At 46.1% G+C, this 19,815-nt stretch overlaps 1 protein-coding gene across 10 annotated transcripts in view; it reads right to left on the bottom strand.

Annotated features, from left to right (window-relative positions):
- SMAD1 (SMAD family member 1) overlaps positions 1-19,815 on the bottom strand; it is a 164,069-nt gene that overhangs the window by 46,890 nt on the left and 97,364 nt on the right. For all 10 annotated transcript variants that reach the window (XM_033940029.1, XM_033940025.1, XM_033940030.1 and 7 more), the window contains one exon: positions 2,327-2,443. In XM_033940029.1, the coding sequence (XP_033795920.1) occupies positions 2,327-2,443 (117 nt within the window). The remainder of the gene's footprint in view (positions 1-2,326; positions 2,444-19,815) is intronic.

The following is a 19,815-nucleotide window of genomic DNA, read 5'->3' as shown; positions in this document are numbered from 1 at the left end:
ACCGCCTCATTAACTTGATAACATAATGGAGGCAAGGAGAGATAAGAGTGGTGGAAGGATCAAAGGCTTGAAGATTAGGGTGGGAGAAGAGGTTGAAATCTGCAAGAAGGTGTGAAAATCAGCCACAAACCACCTTGACCAGTAGAGTGTGGTATGTGGGAGAAGTGGTAGCCCCCCTCCCCCCACCGTGGGAGTGTGCAGAAGCCAAAGTCTTTAAGGCAAATCCATGTCTCGGAGCAAGCAGATGGGGAAGAATGGGAAATAAAGAGGTCCTGAATGCAAGGCAGTTAGTTGGAGGCAGAGTGAACATTCCACAAGGCTCATGAAAGAGGAGGTTAGAAGGAGGGGAATAGGAATAAGGTTGGGGCAGTTGCTCATGTGGTGAAGCAGATGGCATGGAGGTTCAGGGATTGAACTGACATCCCCCTTGGAGAGCAGAAGGAGTACGAGAGTGTGTCAAAGCAAAAGGGAAGTGTGACGGCAATGATGAAGACAGGAGGTGCTCACAGAGAAAGGAGATAGATGAATAGGAGAAAATGTTTGAGCTTGAGAGCAGAGAATAAGATGGATGACAAGACGGCTGGTGAAGGGATAAGAAAAGGAGATGGGTTAGAACTACGGAAGAGTGTGAGGACCTACAAAGGGACCTAAACAAACTGGAGGAGTGGGCTAATAAATGGCAGATGAACTTCAATGTAGGGAAATGTAAGGTCATGCATATAGGGAGAAAGAACCCGATGTTCAGCTACCAAATGGGGGGATTAGTATTAGAGGGAAGTAACCTTGAAAGAGATTTGGGTGTACTGGTGGATACAACAATGAAGTCAATGGCACAATGTGCAGCAACCGCGAAAAAGGCAAACAGAATGTTGGGTATTATTAAGAAGGGTATTACGACCAGAACAAAAGAAGTCATCCGGCCGTTGTATCGGGCAATGGTGCACCCGCACCTGGAGTACTGTGTTCAGTATTGGTCACCGTACCTTAAGAAGGATATGGCAACACTTGAGAGGGTCCAGAGGAGAGCGACACGAATGATTAAGGGCATGGAAAACCTCTCATACACTGAAAGATTGGAGAGACTGGGGCTCTTCTCCCTGGAAAAGCGGAGATTCAGAGGAGATATGATAGAGACCTACAAGATCATGAAGGGCATAGAGAAAGTAGAGAGGGACAGATTCTTCAAACTTTCAAAACATATAAGAACAAGAGGGCACTCAGAAAAATTGGAAGGGGACAGATTCAAAACAAATGCTAGGAAGTTTTTCTTTACCCAGCGTGTGGTGGACACCTGGAATGCACTTCCAGAGGACGTAATAGGACAGAGTACGGTACTGGATTTCAAGAAAGGATTGGACAAATTCCTGCTGGAAAAAGGGATAGAGGGGTATAGATAGGGAGCTACTGCGCAGGTCCTGGACCTGTTGGGCCGCCGCATGAGCGGGCTGCTGGGCATGATGGACCTCGGGTCTGACCCAATGGAGGCATTGCTTATGTTCTTATAGTGAGGACATGGGGCAGAGTGGAAGGGGATAGGAAGTAAGACTGGGGAGAGAGTATAAGAAAATGAAAGTGAATTGGAGCCATAAGAAGAGGAATAGAGAAAGAAAACAGAAATGTACAAAGAAAATATAGTACTAAGAATGGGGGGGGAGGGGGGTATCCTCAGGAGGCACACAAAGGAGACCACTAAGAAGCATGTGTTCCTTGTTCATGCGCCACCCTGAGAGGCCTTTGCTCAAGTAGGGAACAAGGATTGTGAGGTCACTTGAATAACTGGCAGTTAATGGAAGGGGCTAGAGCCAGCCAGAAGGAACTAGTCAGAGGCAGAGAGGGGCGGGGCTACAAGCAGCAAGAGAGGTGGGGATTGGTCTGCAGTCCTGGAAGAGAATAAAGGATAGAATATATTTTAGAGTTTAGGCTGTACTAAGGGGACAGGGCCAAGAGAGAGAGCAGACAGAACAGATGAGCATACAATGTACTAACCAACTGCAGGAAAATACCATCCAGAACAGAGGCAGAGTTTGAAAAGGGCGCCATCCTGAAAGGGCTTCGTTTAAGTAAGGAGCAAGGACTGTGATTGGCTGGCAGTTAAGCAGGAGGGGCTAGAGCCAGCCAGTAGGCACCAGTCAAGAGGCAGCAAGGGAGATAGGGGTTGGTCTGCAGTCAGTCCAGTTGCAGGAGGAAGGAGGAAGCGGCCATCCAGGACAGAGGCAGAGTTACAACTCCTCAATCCTAAAAGTACACATACATTTCTCACAAAAAAGGGGGAAAATTATTTACAGTAGCTCGGTGATAGACAAAAGCAAAGCACGACACTACTCACCTCCCAGATTGTTAATTTCTGTGGGTAAAGGTGCCATCATGCTTGTATCCATTGGCTGAGAGCCATCCCCAGTGATTTGATCTTCAGGAGGCATGTAGGCAGGAGGTGGAGTATCAGCTGAAAACAGAAAAACAAATCAAGACCTACTCTTCAGATCACAAAACAGCCACATAAGAACACAAGAGTTACCATACTGGGACAGACTGAAGTGTTTTGCAAGACGAGCAAAACATTTGCAAACTTGGTGCCTCGTAAACCGAGCTTGCCTCGCTGTACGAGCGCCCCCCCGGTGATCCGGCATCCCCCCACTCGCATTGCCCCCCCTTCACCGCGATCCTACTTCCCCCCCCAGCAGTCAATGACACCCTTTACCCGACTTGCCACCAGTGCCGGTGCCCGAAGATCCTGGCCTGGGCTGGGCTGGATTGGCTTTGAGCATTTGCGCATGCTCAAAGCCTTCTGGTCTCGCTCTCAATCTCGGAGAGAGCGAGACCAGAAGGCTTTGAGCATGCGCAAATGCTCAAAGCCAGTCCATCCCAGCCCAGACCAGAAGAAGGAGGATCTCCGACGCACCGCCCAGCCGCGCCAGAAGAGGGAGGATCTTCGGGCACCGGCACTGGTGCCAAGTCGGGTAAAGGGTGTCATTGACTGTTCGGGAGGGGGGAAGTAGGATCGTGGTGGAGGGGGGGGATGCTGGATCGCGGGGAGGGGTTTGGAACAGTGTCGGATTCCTCAAGGGGGGGGGGGGAGAATGGAGCAGCGCCGGTAGCCTCGTGGAGGGGAGGAGGTGGAACCAATCAAAGCGAGTTTCCCTTACTTCCTATGGGGAAACTTGCTTTGATATACGAGCAATTTGGTTTACGAGCATGCTTCTGGAACGAATTATGCTTGTAAACCAAGGTTCCACTGTACCTGGCCAGATCTCAAGAGTAAAACAGATTTTGTGCTGCATATCGTAGAAATAAGAAATGGATTTTCCCATTATGGACTTTTTTTATGGAAATTATCCAAACCTTTTATTAAGATTCAACAGTTTTTTACTGAACTGCATCTTGAGACCAGAGAATAAGAAAACAATGATAGGGTAACAAACTGATCAATCAATGATAGCATGACAAACAAGATATCAAATTGAAATCCTTGCTAGAAGTCACAAAAGAACACCGAGAATGTAGCATCAGTAATATAAAAACTCTACAATCCTCCCCATGTTGCCCCCTACTCTCCACAAACCCAACATACAGTAGCCTTTTCAAAGCTCTATACCCCAGTCCACCCAATTCTTAACCCATCCCCCACACAAGATCCTAAAATTGTGGATGGAAGAGAAATAACCAAGCCAACAGCGGATGCCATTTATATATTTCAAAGTCTGGTTGCATATTCTATGTGAAAGGGAATTTAAGTGGAGATCCCAAATGCCTAAAAAGTGCTTCTTCCATTTATAGGTGCCCTTGGCATTTCTTGCTTCTCAGCCCATCAATTCATGAAGACGGACAGCTCTCCCTCTTATTGGGGGTGGAGAATCAGAGGTCCACTCTTAAAGAGGGCCTTGCGTCCCAATATACTCAAGTTTCCTGACCCAAAGTCTAGGCCCTCTCACCTGAATCCTGCCTGAGTCCAGCAGACCCAACAAAAGAGCCTCTGGGGAGACTGCTAGTCTCTGGCCCAATATCCATGTAATATATGCTCCAACCTGCTTCCAAAAGGCTTGGACAGCTGGATAGTCAAAAGGCATGAAAAAAATTGGCTTCCTCCAAATTATATTACAAACAATGATGTGATTGCAGATGACCCATCTTATGCATCTGGGATGGCGTGAACTAGGCCCTGTGAAATACACAAAAAGCACATTCCTTAACAGAGCACTGCAGACCTTAGTGGGAATGTGCTTAATACTTGCCCAAATATATCAAGTAGACACCAAACTCCTCAAGTCTCGCTCCCATCTTTGGTGCAATAATGAAAAATCTTTAGGGGGTGCAGAAATATTTAAAGCTTTATGAATACCCAAAATGGACATTTTTCATAGAGAAATAAGATCAAAGAATTGTCGCAGTTGATCACCCAGGGGAAAGTCCATGGCATCCTTATTTAGAGAAAGAAAATAATGCTTCAGTCGACAAAATGCATAACAGTTATCCCAACTGGGGGTCACCTTGACAGAAAGGACCATATAAATAAATCAAAGTCCCCATGGAGTCAAGCAGATGTTCTAAAAAGAACTATAGATGTGTCCTCCCAATGCATAAATGCCCTGTTCTCCTGTCCTGGCAAAAAAACTATATTCAAAAAACAAAAGGAATTGACCCCAAAATATCCACAAAGAAGAAAATCCAGAGAAAACCAAAAAACTCTGTGGAGTGACGATGTTCCTAAATGGACTTTATTTGAAAGTATCAAAGTTTCAAAGGTACACTAAAATCATCCACATAAAATAATTCCATCCACATAAAAGTAAATCATTCACATAAAAGTAAATCATCCACATAAGAGCCTTAAAGGACCTAGTCCGCTAGGGATACGGGACCCAAATTGGTCCGCGTTTCGACAAAAAGTCTTCTTCAGGGGTCCCTGGGGGTCCTATAAGGGTGAGTACGTGGGAAACAATTGTGTGGTGAGCCGGAAGTGAGACACTGCTTGCATTTAGGAACATCATCACTCCACAAAAAAACTATATTCACCTGGTAGGAAGCAAATTGAATACATTTGGGTTACCCCCCCATCTGAGATACCAAAAATCGACATGCCTCTCGTAACATTGTGATCACCCAACTAAGCTTGAGGGCCTGCAGAATGGAATTAAAATAAGGGGTTACAAAACACTTGCTGGCTACCCCTGAACCAATCAGTAACATGACGAAGGAGACAGGCGATATTATAAGTTAAGATATCAGGAAGGCCAAAGTCTCCCAATTCCCAAGAGCCAAATAAAAAGGGGAAAGGAACTTTTGATTTCCTGTTCGCCCAACAAAATTTTCATATCATCCAATTAAGAAGCAAGAGATCTTTAGCCTTCAGTTTCAGAGGGAGAACCTGCAGCACAAACAGCCATTTGGGGAAGACTATCATTTTATAAAGATCGATCCGTCCTAATAAGGATAAGGGAAGAGGTGTCCAGTTATCTAAGCATTGATTAGTGTCTGTCATCAGAAGCAGAACATTAAAGAGTATATAAATCGCTGATATCTTGCAGGAGCCTAATGCCTAAATATTTAAATGAGTGGTCAGCTCACCAACGTGGGAAAGACGCACCCCCACCCCCCATTCCTATTTCAGATTCCCATTAACAACGAGGGAAGGGACGATCTAGGGTTTGAAGATGTACTAACAAGTCATCTGCAAAAGTGGCAATTTTTAATTCCTGGTCCCCTATCTCTACATAAGAATAGCTTTACTGAGTCAGACCAATGGCCAATCAAGCCCAGTAGCCTATTCTCATGGTGGCCAATCCAGGTCACTAGTACCTGACCAAAACCCAAAGGAGTAGCAACATTCCATGCTACCAATCTAGGGCAAGTAATGGCTTGCCCCATGTCTCTCTCAGTAACAATGGACTTTTCCTCCAGGAAATTGTCCACATCCCTCTTAAAACCAGTTACGCTATCCGCTCTTACCACAACCTCTGGCAATGTGTTCCACTATAGAGAATGACACAGGGGAAAAAAATTTGTCCCCATCCCCGCAACCACTGTCCCCTCAGCGTCCATACAAGCCTCAGTACTGCAATATTTAGCTTATTCCTTCCTTATAAATCAAAGTTCTGGCTGCTGAACTAGAGAAAGAGATGTTCAGCTGGCAGGGCTTTGTTTATAAATTTTTATCAACACAACCAATATACTACTTTATCCTAAAGCAAAATAAATAAATAAATACATAAAATAAATATAAATTTTTTTTTCTACCTTTGTTGTCTGTTTTCTGCTTTCCTCATTCAATTCCCTCCATCCACTGTCTGCCTTCTCTCTGCATCTGTTACTGTGCCTCTCCCTTCCATCTCTCCCTCCACCCACCCCCAATTGGTCTGGCACCCATCTTCTTCCCTCCACTCCCCCCATAGTCTGGCATCTCTGTCTTCTTCCCTTCCAACGTCTTCTCCCTACTCTCTCTTCCCCATTTCCCTTCAGCGTCTCTTCCCCATTTCCCTTCAGCATCTCTTCCCCACTCTCTCTTCAGCGTCTTTTCTTCTCCACCACCACCCTTCCCTCTCTCCACCCCCCTTCAACATCTGTTCCTTTCCACCGCCATTCAGCACCCCTTGCGTGGTCCACGCATCTCCCTCCCCCTTACCTTCGTGGCGCGTTTTACTTTACAGCGTAATTTGTTTAAGTCACTGGAGTCTACCTGAAGTCACGTGCATCTGCGGGTGGAAGCTTCGCCTTTGACGCAACTTCAGGTCCGCAGAAATTTCCTGCCGGTCCACAGGGCTGGCACGTGCATCGGGCCCAAGACAGTGTTCTTTAACCACCAATCCGTGGTGCAATCGATGCAGCGTTATCTTCGAGCCAGCTCCCTCTTCCTCACTACCGCAGTGAAGCCTTCTTTCTGACGTCACAATGTCAGAGGAAAGGCTTACAGATGAGGTGCAGGATGAACGAGGAGCCGCTGCCCGCAGTTTTGTGCATTGCGGCAGTGAGGAAGAGGGAGCTGGCCTGAAGATAACACCAGGGGCAGCATAAAACGGCCAGGTGGGAGCAGGCCAGAAGGTAAGGCACAGCATGGAGGGAGGGAGACAACAACGGTAGGGGGAATGATTTTATTTTTGAATTTAGTGATTGATTCACATCTGCTGTCTGTATTTTGCACTGTTCAGAAGAAATGCATTCATTTCTTTTTCTCTGGGGTTGTACAGCATAGTCTTGAATCATTTGTATATATTAGTACTTTTAGTTTTTGGTCCCCTATTTGCATAGGGGTTATCTGTGTTCTGGTGGGAATGAATGTTGAGAAGCATACAGTGTGCTTTGTGTAATTTAATTTTGTGATTAACCATTATGTGTTGTTAATAAGATTATATTATGTGTATATAAGAAAAATGAATAGAAAAATTAGTGTTACAATTAGTACTATTATGGGGTGGAGATGGGTGGGGTCTGGCCCATGACTTAGCCCAGTGTTCATCAACTTCCGGTCTGCGGACCGGTGCCGGTCCACAAAATAATTATTTTATTTCTGCTGGTCCACAGGTGTAAAAAGGTTGAAGAACACTGCGTTAGCAGACCGTTGCTTTTTAACGTAGGTTTTTGAGAATTCTGGCCTTAAGTCCTTAGATGTTTGAACAAGTGTTTCTTTCTATATGCTGCAACCTCTGTTGCTGAAAACACCACACACAAACCATCCCTTCTTCTGAGAAGATGACTATTACAGCTTTACAAAGGTTGGTTGGTTGTATTTGGGGGGGGCTTTCTTGTTTTGTCCAAAAAATGTGTTATGTTCAGTGTCAAAGGTATCATCTGTGTAGGCAGGGCTTCCCCCTTGATTACCCCCCTGCTTGCCCAGTGTCTGGTTTAGAGAATGACACGGTGACAAAATTCATCACCGTCCCCGTCCCCGCGGATAACCGCGGGAAACCATCTTCATGTCATTCTTTAAGGAGCGAGGGAAGAATCAGAGTATGAATGGCCACAACCACTGACCCGCAAGCTTTGCTTTGAAGAATGCTGGTGTAGAAGGACTGAGGTTGAGATAGACACTGAAGAATGACAGTCTCTGGTATCCAGAGCAGATATTGTGATGTCATAATGCCTCATTCCACCAGTGCCTAAGAGCCAATCACATCAGTGATGTCACAATGGCTTCATTATCCTTGGCTCACATAAGAATCAGAGTATGAATGGCCACAACCACTGACCCTCAAGCTTTGCTTTGAATAATGCTGGTGTAGAAGGACAGAGGATGAAATAGACACTAGAAAATGACATGGGATTATTTCCCGCGGTTATCCACGGGGACGGGAACGGTGATGAATTTTGTCACCGTGTCATTCTCTAGTCTGGTTGATCAAGTCAGACTGATGGTTATATTCAAGCAATGCTCAGCTATGTCTGAAACTGCCAGAAGAGCAACTGGTTCTGTCTGGCCAACAAAAATAAGTCCGTTTCAAACAGGGAACCTGTCACACAAGCATGGCTAAGGTTTTCAGGACCTCCACCAAGATGTTCTCCAGTGAGAAACATGACAATTACAAGAGAGCCCTCTCCCACCCCCTTTTCCTCTCAACAGCCTCCAAGACAGCACTCGTGTCTTGCATAGAAACAGAACCTTCTCTTGAACTCAGGATTCAGTTTCCTCGCTTGCTTGATAACGAAAGCAGCCCATTTTATATCTCCCCCACTCATGTTAACCCTTCTGTTTTGCAAAACAAAAACACCTCCAGCAAATGTGCAGCAAAATCTTTTTAAGCCATACCATAACCAAAACAATAACAGCATCCCCCTAAAGGATGCAGCTGCCTGAAAAGAAAAAGCTTATGCCAGCATTTCCTTGTCTGCCTTAGAAGAAGCAGGAAGGTGCACGTGTAACACAAGCTTGCTTAATTAGATGTGAAACTCCCCCTGGACCATAAAGTGAAGATGAAAGCTACTGAGGGAACAAATCCCTGCTGCTGCCCCCCCCCTTCACACACATTGGGCATAACAGCTACTTAAATCCTAGGAATAAGCAGTGGATTTCCCTACATCTATCTTAATAATGGCTTATGGACTTTTCTTTAAGGAAATTATACAAACCTTTTAAACTCTGCTAAGCTAACTGCTTTTATCACATTCTCTGGCAACAAATTCCAGAGTTTAATTACAAGTTAAGTGAAGAAATATTTTCTCCAGTTTGTTTTAAATATATTACTTAGTAGCTTCATTCATGTCTCCAAATCCTAGTATTTTTGGAAAAAGAGTAAACAAGTAACTCACAGCTATCCATTCCAGCCAGTATTTTATAGACCTCTTATCATATCTCCCCCTCAGCCATGTTCTCTAAGCTGAGGAGCCCCAGTCACTTTAGCCTTTCCTCATAGAGGAGTTGTCCCATCCTCTATATCATTTTCATCGCTCTTCTCTGTACCTTTTCTAATTCTGCTATATCTCAGATTCGGTGACCAGAATTTCACACAGTATTCAAAGTGCAATCGCATCATGGATAAAAAGGCATTGTAACATTCTCATTTCCAGATAATTCCTAATGTTCTAATTATTTTTTTAGCACTCCTGCACACTGAGTAGAGCAGCGGTCTCAACCTCAAACCCTTTGCAGGGCCACATTTTGGATTTGTAGGTACTTGGAGGGCCGCAGAAAAAAAATAGTTAATGTCTTATTAAAGAAATGACAACTTTGCATGAGGTAAAACTTGTTATATTTTATAAATCTTTCCTTAATGGTTAAAGCTACAGCCTCAGCACCCTGGGGTTGTGGGTTCAAACCCATGCTGCACCTTGTGACCCTGGGCAAGTCACTTAATCCCTCCATTGCCCCAGGTACATTAGATATAGATTGTGAGCCCACCAGGACAGACAGGGAAAAATGCTTGAGTACCTGAATAAACTCATGTAAACCGTTCTGAGCTCTCCTGGGAGAACGGTATAGAAAATTGAATACATTTAAAAAAAAAATAATTTCAGCTAAACAGGGGCTGTTCAAAAAGTATCAGACCTTTATTCATAAAAAATACTGGTATTCAGATACAACAATCTTATACAGTGGTGCCTCACACAACGAACTTAATTCGTTCCAGGAGCAAGTTTGTTATGCGAAAAGTTCGTTATGTGAAACGCGTTAAGCGCAGTGACTAACGACTGCCTGCAGTGCCTGCGCGGAAGGATGCAATACATCGGCAGCGATCGTGGAAGCTCGGGCGACTTCGTTGTGTGAAACGAAGTTCGTTGTATGAATCATGAAATGAAGTTCGTTGTGTGCAGCGTTCGCTGTGCGAGGCGTTCTTTATGCGAGGCACCACTGTACTAATCTCCTTCAAAGTAGTCCCCATGGGCTGCCACACACTTCTTCCAACGGTTCGGCCACTGTCGGAAGCAGCACTGGAACGACTCTTTTGAGATTACTCGCAACTGGTCCGTCGCATTCTGCATGATGTCTTCTCTTGACTGAAATCTGGTCCCTTTCAGGGGCATTTTCAGCTTGGGGAAAAGCCAGAAGTTACACGGAGCCATGTTGGGAGAGTAGGGAGCCTGAAGTATTGTGTTTAGCCAGGAAACTCCGTATCAAATGTGAAGAATGGGCAGTTGCGCTATCGTGATGGAGCTGCTAATTGCCCGTTGCTCACAGGTCCGGCCATTTGCATCTCACGTCATTACGAAGGCGACGCAGAACCTCTTGGTAGTACCCCTTGGTGATTCATAACATAAACTTCATTTTTCTATACCGCCTTAATCAAAAGAATTCTAGGCGGTTTCCACAAAAGAGAAAAACTGGACAATCAGTGAAATACAAAATAGTAAAAAATGAATACAGCTTCTTGTATAAAAGACATCAAAGATTTAAAATTGATAGGATAAGATTAGTTATGTTTAAAAAGTAAAGATAAAAGCACAGATTAAGAAATGAATTTATCAAATAATATTGTCTTGATTTCTTTTCTAAAATCGCCATAGGGCAACATGGCTCCGCTGATATAGTTACCCAACCAGGACTGTTGTTTGCTTGCTTGAAAAGCAAGCATCTTATCTAAATAAGACCTGAGTTTACAGCCTAAAATCTTTGGATAAGCAAATAGGTTGCAGTTCCTGGTTATCCGCACAGGGTTATTTTACACAAAACGAGATAGCAGGTATGTAGGTGCCAATTCCCAAACTGACTTGAAACAGAGGCATGGGAATTTAAACATTAATCGTGCCTCCACTGGCAACCAGTGCAGTGATCGGTAATAAGGGCTGATATGATCATTTTTCTTTAGTCCAAATATCAGACGAACAGCCGTGTTCTGCACTATTCTTAATTTTTTCACAGCTTTCTTCGGTGCGCCCAAGTAGACAATATTACAGTAGTCCAATATGGATAATACCAGTGCCTGCACCAACAGTCTAAAAGCTAAGAAATCAAAATAATTTCTGATAGTCTTTAACTTCCGTAATATAAAAAAGCACTTTTTCACCACCAAATTTGTGTGCTCTACCAAAGTTAAATGGGTTTCTAAGGTTGACTCCCAATATTTTTATAGATTTTAAAATTGGATAGTCATGACCATTCAGGTGAAGCGATGTCTTAGTTATTTTGTCGTTTGTACTTGCTAAAAAGATTTGTCTTTTCTGTATTCAATTTTAGTTTAAAATTGGTTGTCCATTGGTTCTAATTCAGACATAATATAAAAAATTTGTTCTAAAATTTCTTTCGTTATGTTATTCAAAGGAATTATCATCAGCATATATGTAAAAGATGCTTCTGCAGTAAATGTCCTAGAAATGAAATGTATGTATTAAATAGCGTGGGTGATAACGGGGAGCCTTGAGGTACCCTGAAGGATTACTCCAGAAATGGGACAATCGACGATCCTGCATCGCTAGGGCCCTCACTTGGTCAAAGACGATCTCATTTCTGGATGTTGAGGGCCTACCAGAACGTGCTTCACTCTCCACTGATGTGTGGCCATCTCTGAAGCAGTTGTACCACTCCTTTATCTGTGTGGTACCCATTGCTTCATCTCCGAAGGCCTGTTGAATCTTGCAGATCGTTTCCACTTGGGAATCGCCAAGCTTTACACAAAACTGAATGTAGTAGCGTTGTTCAACTTTTTCTGTCATTTTGTCAAAAATGAAAATTTGACAGCGCTCACTAACACTTCCTCACTGTAGGTGGCAAAAAAAATTCCAGCATGCACATTAGGGTCGTCTACATACGTGCACCAAACCACACCTCTCTATCTTTATTTGTTTACGCAAGAAAAATTAAGGTCTGATACTTTTTGAACAGCCCTCGTACACAGCTGAAAGCAGTGCAACATGCAGAAAGTGAAAAACTATCAAAGTATCAACTGCAAGAGACAAGATTTTAGACCAACTATTTTGAGGCCCTCGGTATTATAAAGAATGATTCTTTAAGGAAAACTTGTGCCTTAAAAGAGTCCAGCGGTCGCGTCCGCAACCGCCTTCAGCTCTCACCTCCTCCAGCACCAGACACACGCACAAGCTGCACTGCCTCAAATGGTTTACCTTACGTACTGGAACGTTGCCCCGCCTCACTGCTGTAACCTCACACAAGCGCTTTCCTGCATCTACATGCGATTGGACTCCACCTCACAATCGTGTACAGATGAAGGAATGCGCTTGCATGAGGTTACAGCGACTGCTGGATGCGACAGCCGGACACTTAAGCCACAAGTTTTCCATAAAGAATCATTCTTTATAATACTGAGGGCCTCAATATAGTACCTGGCGGGCCGTCTGCGAGTTTCAGACCACGGGAGTAGAGGGTTTGAACATATCCTCAATGACAACACCTAAATCTTTCTCCTAAGCAGTGACTATTAATTGAGGAACCTTGCATCGAGTAGCTAAAGTTTAGGTTCTTCTTTCCTACATGCATCATTTTACATTTGAGCACATTAAACGTCACCTACCGTTCTCTGTTTCTAGGTTTTGACACCCAGTCTCATTTTCCTGCAATTTCTCAAATCCTTTTGTGATTTCAAATTTAATTACCTCACTAGTTACTCCCATCTCTAGATTACTTTTAGAAGTTAGAGTGGCTCCAGCACAGACCCCTGGGGAACCCCACGATCTACCCTTCTTCAACGAGAATACTGACCATTTAAACCTACTCTCTGTTTTCTATCTTTTAATCAGTTCTTAATGCACAACAGGACATCAACTCCTGAGGAAATTAGAAAGTCATGGGAGAGGATGTATTCACGAGGTACTTGTACTTTGTCAAACTCTTTTTGAAAATCCAGATACACAATATTGACCGGCTCAACTTTATCAACACGTTTAATTCACCCCTTAGAAGAAATGTACAGGGCATTACTGAGAGCCCACATTCCAATGTTAAGATTCCACGGTGAAAATGGTTGTTGCACAGGAATTGCAAACTCAATGTTCCCTTCAGAAACCTGGACACATCCAGATCACCAAAGAGCCCATTTCCAGTCAGGCCCTAAGCACTAGAGCAGGGGTCTCAAAGTCCCTCCTCGAGGGCCGCAATCCAGTCGGGTTTTCAGGATTTGCCCAATGAATATGCATGAGATCTATGTGCATGCACTGCTTTCAATGCATATTCATTGGGAAAATCTTGAAAACCCGACTGGATTGCGGCCCTCAAGGAGGGCCTTTGAGATCCCTGCACTAGAGTCTTACTGCCTGTATCTTGAGGGAGCCAACTGCTAGGCCTTGTCTGAGACCATCCTGCAGAAATAGGACCATTGAAACCATAACCCTAAAAGATCTACCTTCTGTTCCGCACACCAGCACTGAAAGGTCTTCCATAAGCTGTGACTGCAGTCAGCTTCTTGAATCATAGGAGGGTAGCTATGACCCCCTCCAAGTAACCTCTCTTCCTTAAGAGCTGAGTGGTCAAGAGTCATGCCATAAACCCAAAGCATTCCAAACCCTGCAGGCCCACTGGACCCTGTGAGAGCAGCTCTTGTCCTGCTATAACCAAATTAGATCTGCATACCATAGGTGGAGCTGTCAATCCTGGGCCACAAGAATCACCCATTCTTCTGGGCTATCACTGACCATGGAGGAAAAAGTACGACTGTTCTTTTAATGGCCACAGCTGCATCAAGGTGTCTATGCCAGTGTTTCTTCGCTCCAGTTTGCAGCTGAAGAATTGAGAAGCCTTCTTGTTGCCCGCTGACACCATTAGATCGAAACTTCAGTCTCCCCCAGCATCTACAATTTACCATATTTTTCCGCACTATAAGACGGACCTGACCGTAAGACGCACCCTAGATTTAGAGGAGGAAAACATAAGAACATAAGCAGTGCCTCTGCTGGGTCAGATCAGAGGTCCATCTTGCCTAGCAGTCTGCTCACGTGGCGGCCCATCAGGTCCAGGACCTGTATAGTGATCCTCTATCTATCTATAACCTTCTATCCCTTTTTTCTTCAGGAATTCATCCAATCCCTTCTTGAACCCTGATACCGTACCCTGTCCTATCACACCCTCTGGAAGCGCATTCCAGGCATCCACCATCCTTTGGGTGAAGAAGAACTTCCTAGCATTGGTTCTGAATCTGTCCCCTCTTAGTTTTTCCCTATGCTCTCTCGTTCTTGTAGTTTCTGAAAGTTTGAAGAATCTGTCCCTCTCCACTTTCTGTATGCCCTTCATGATCTTGTAAGTCTCTATCATGTCCCCTCTAAGTCTCCGCTTTTCCAGGGAAAAGAGCCCCAGTTTCTCCAATCTCTCAGCATATGAAAGGTTTTCCATACCTTTTATCAATCGCGTCGCTCTTTTCTGGACCCTCTTGAGTATCATCATATCCTTCTTAAGGTACGGCGACTAATATTGGACGCAGTACTCCAGATACGGGCGCAACATTGTCCGATACAACGGCAGGATGACCTCTTTCGATCTGGTTGTAATGCCTTTCTTGATAATACCTAGAATTCTATTTGCCTTCTTAGAGATCTGCCATCTTATCGCCCACTCTTCTAGCTTGTAGGTCCCTTTGTAATTCCTCGCAGTCCTCTTTAGTCCCAACTCCACTAAATAGTTTGTTGTCTGCGAATTTTATTACTTTGCACTTCATCCCTGTTTCTAGATCATTTAGAAATACTTTGAACAGCAGCGGCCCGAGTACCGACCGCTGCGGAACACCGCTTGTGACCCTTCTCCAGTCAGAGTTATGGCCCTTCACTCCTACCCTTTGCTTCCTACCCGCCAACCAATTTTTGATCCATCTATGTACGTCTCCTTCCACCCCATGGTTCTTCAGTTTCCGTAGTAGGCGCTCATGGGGTACCTTGTCAAAGGCTTTTTGGAAATCCAAGTATTAGATGTCTATGTGGTCCCCTTTGTCCATTTGTTTAATTCCTTCGAAGAAGTGCAATAAGTTTGTTTTGCACAATCTTCCCTTGCAGAAGTTGTGCTGGCTTGTTTTCATCAGTTTGTTTCTTTCTAGATGCTCATCCATGCTGTCTTTTATCAGCGCTTCTGCCATCTTCCTCGGAATTGAAGTCAGACTTACCGGTCTGTAGTTCCCCGGGTCACCTCTCGATCCTTTTTTAAAGATGGGCGTAACATTAGCTATCCTCCGGGATCACGCCTCTTTTCAGGGATAGGTTAGAAACCTGATCGCTGTTTCCCAATGGTCTCACTACTTCCACTTCCTTTGCAGGTCCTCCATTGACGATTAGGTCCAGAGTGGCATTCCCTCTTGTCGGTTCTCTGACAAGCTGTTCCATGAAACAGTCCTGTAAAGCTTCCAGGAATCCGGTCTCCCTAGCACATTTTGAGTTTCCAAGACTCCAGTCTATCCCAGGATAGTTGAAGTCTCCCATAACAATCGTGTTACTGGGGGTCACGTGATGCGAGCGCGGTGATCGGACGTGTGCCGCTGGGCTCCGCGCTCCGATTTCTGTATAACAGCACATACCTGCATTTCTTCGTCATTCTTTAGCGCCCCTTATACGGCCAGAGCGCTTGGACTCCCGCCAGGAACATCGGGGGGAGTTTGCCGATCCGGTTGAGCCCCGGTATGCCCATTAAAGCGGCCAAAGTTGCTAAGAGCAAACCCTGCACGCCGGACCCGAAAATGGCGTCGGCTCCCGAGGCTGCACCGCCAGTGGTGGGAGACTGGGCCCAGGAGATCTCTCGCCTGGTCACGACCGCTTTGGAGGACCGACTAAACAAATTACAGTCGGCGGTGGAGAGCATCCACGAGAAGTTTGAAGCTCAGGCTCAAAGGTTGGGGGCGGTGGAGCAGCGTGTTTCCAACCGGGAGGATGAGGCCCTTGAGGAACGGAGGCGAGCTGATGGCCTGCAATCCCAGGTGTCGGCCCTCCAGGACAAGGTGGACGACCTGGAAAACCGCCATCGGCGAAATAACCTGAGGGTTGTGGGGCTCCCGGAGCTGAAGTCATCGGATGACCTCTATAATTTCTTTCACTCCTGGCTGCCGGAGCATCTCGGCCTGGAGGCATCGGCGGCCACGTTTGTGTGCGAGAGAGTGCACCGGCTGGGACCGGCTGCGGGGCCCAACTCCAAGCCTAGAGCGGCTATTGCCAAATATGCGAACTGGCGAGAGAAAGAACACTTGCTAAAAGCGTATCGGGCAGCTGGCAATCTGATGTATGAAGGCAGCCGGCTGCTACTTTTCAATGACTACTCAGCACGTGTTTCATCCCAGAGGCGGGAAATGGCGCCCATCTGCACTTCCCTACATCGCAAAGGGGTTCGCTTTGCTTTGGTTTACCCTGCCAGCTTGCGGATCTGGAGGGAAGGCAAGGTGCACACTATGCTGACCAAAGGGGAGGCACAGCGATTCCTCGACGCCCTCAATGTTGCCGGTCCCGATGGGGAGAGTGGTAAAGAGTCGGCCTCTTGAACTGGGTGCTGGCATGTCCATGCAGCTGCGGGGTGCCTGTCTTGCTGCCATCATGGTGGTTTGCGCTTCTCTCTGCCTGGCTGTTTGTTTGGACTGGTGCTGCTGGACTCTCCTCTTCCTTTCTCCCAGCTCTTGTGCTGTAGCAGTAACTGAGATTTGAGGATGCGCTCATGAAGGTCTTGCTGGTGTTGGCATTCACTTCTCGAGCGGAGAGTGCTACGGGCAGTGGTCCTGCTGTGGTTCTGCTTTCTTTGCACTCGCCTGTTCTTGCTATAGAATGCCTAGTATTATCATCTAGCTGGGTTGAATGTGTTGGGGGAGGGGGGGGCGCATGATATTGTTTGATATTGTTCTATACTGTTTATTACCGTGTTATACTATATGAAACATGTTTTGTACTGCTAATATCGGATTGTGGATTGCCCAGATCCATGACCCCTCTGCTGTTGTTTTATGTTTATGCCGTCCCTTAGGGGATTTTGTTTTGCTGTTTTATTTTTTGGGGGTTTGGTGGGAGTTCAGGGGGAGACCTGGGGGAGCTTTCTCTGGGGTGGGGAGGGGGGACAGGGTAGTGTGAATGGGGATGAGTCTGGAGGGGCGGGGGGGGGTGAGTGGTGGGATGTATGGGTATGCGTGTGGAGGAGGGGCGGGGAGTTGAGTGGTAGAGCTGCACCTATAGCTTTTTTCTGGGGGTCCCGGTTCTCCAGGCGGGGCTGGAGGACGTTGGGGGCTGTTGTCCTACTAACAGGGCCCTATTGGCAGAGAGGGGGGGTTCTTAGCTGGGGAGGCCTTTTCTCTTCTTTTTTCTCATCTCTTCCTATTTTGTCATCTCGTACTTCCTTTGATAATGGTTAATCTCCGCTTTTCTACTTATAATGTAGATGGTATTCATTCCCCCGTGAAGAGAAAGAAATTACTAAATTGGTTTAAGCGTAATCACATTGATATAGCATATTTGCAGGAGACTCACCTCTCTAATGCCGAGCATGCCAAGTTGCGGAGGGAATGGGTGGGCGAGGTGTGTTCTTCTTCTTTTAACTCCAGACAGAGGGGGGTGGCAATCCTGTTTCATAAACAATTGCCTCTGCATATCCACAAAACTCTCTCGGACAAAGAGGGTAGATATGTGTTGGTGTTGGGGGAACTGTGGGGTCAGAAATGGCTGTTTTGTAATCTCTATGCCCCTAATGTCTATAGTCACCGCTTCTTCTCTGGGCTGTTGGCTACAGTGGCTCAGTACCCGGAATATCAACCTTTGCTGGGGGGGGATTTTAACATATCGGCAGATCCCATGATGGACTGCAAGCCAGCGAGGGTGTGCCCGAGGGACCATGGAGCCAAGGGGGTGAACTTTTTGATGGATCAGCTGCATTTGTTGGATTTGTGGCGGACTATGCATCCCACTGAGCATACATACACTTTCTACTCTCACCCTCATGATGTTTATACACGCTTGGACTACTTTTTGGCGCCGCCCTCATTACTCCCGCAGGTGGAGCATGTTTCTATAGAAGAGGTTCCATTATCCGACCATTCCCCGTTGATACTGTCGGTTCGACTTACGAATGATATTCCACAGCGGGGGTGGCGGTTCCCGAGCCATTTGTACAAGGATTTGGAGTTTCACCGGTATCTCAGGGAACACTGGCTGGACTATTGTCGCCATAATGCTACGCCTGATGTTGACCCGATAACATTCTGGGAAGCCTCGAAGGCAGTACTTAGGGGGCACATTATGTGTCTGGGGTTCGACGACGTCAGGAGGCAGATTTATTGCGGCTCTCTGAGGAGTTGAAAATTTTGCGACGAAGGCATGTCGCTACGCTCTCAGCGGCTGATAGGAGTCGGATGGGCGATGTCCGTTCTCAATTGGAGGTCCTTCTGACGCAACGGGCCCATAGGGATATTTATTTCCAACGATATCGCCTCCACCGCTGGGGGGGGAAGGCGGGGCGGTTGCTGGCTAATCTCGTGCGTCCTCCTCGAAAACAACAAGTCATTTTGTCCATTAAAGATCAGGAGGGTCGGCTTCATACTGGAGCAGAGGCTATTCAGTCCCAATTTGTGAAGTTCTATGAGACTCTTTATTCCCATCGCGATTCCCTTGATCACGACCGAACGGAATTTTTTCGGGATTTAGCTTTGCCTCAAGTGACCGCTGCCCAACTTGAGCTTCTGAACGCGCCGGTTACGGGGGAGGAAATTCAGTTGGGTATCAAAGCGTTGAAACTCACGAAAGCGCCGGGACCTGATGGGTTTGGACCCGAATTCTATAAGATTGTGGCGGATTTAATTCCTCCAGCGTTGGGGGCAGCTTATAATGCAATGCATTCGGGACAGGGATTGGGCCTGAGAAATATGGCCCATGTGGTATTACTCCCTAAACCGGGGAAGGACCCAGCACAGGTGGGATCCTACCGCCCAATATCTCTGCTTAATCAGGATGTCAAATTACTGGTTGCTATATTGGCCCGCCGCCTGAATGCTGTCCTTCCTTTGTTGATTCATGAAGATCAGGTGGGATTTATTCCGGGCAGGTATGCCTCCATGAACCTTTTCCGGGCCTTGATGGCACTACATTCCAGACGGGGGACAGGGAGCACATCGGCTATAGTTGGTTTAGACATGGAAAAGGCCTTTGACAGCATCTCGTGGCAGTATTTATTCTGGGTTCTGCAACAATATGGATTGGTCGGCCGCTATCATGAATGGATTCGTAGTCTATATCTCCACCCGCAGGCGCGCTTGCTAGTGAATGGGGGTCTTACCGCTTCTTTTCCTTTGGGTAGAGGCACTCGGCAGGGGTGTCCCCTTTCCCCTTTGCTTTTTGTGCTAGCCCTAGAACCCTTGGCAGCCCGGTTGCGCTCTGATCCTTCCATTAGGGGAATTCGGATAGGTGACAGGGAGAGTCGGATTAACCTCTTCGCAGATGACATCTTACTCTATCTGGATCGTCCCCTCGATGATCTGGAGCGAGCGCTCGGGATGGTTCGTACTT

This window comes from Geotrypetes seraphini, chromosome 1, assembly GCF_902459505.1.
Source record: "Geotrypetes seraphini chromosome 1, aGeoSer1.1, whole genome shotgun sequence".
Lineage (NCBI taxonomy): Eukaryota > Metazoa > Chordata > Amphibia > Gymnophiona > Dermophiidae > Geotrypetes > Geotrypetes seraphini.
This window is presented reverse-complemented; position numbering and strand designations above follow the sequence as displayed.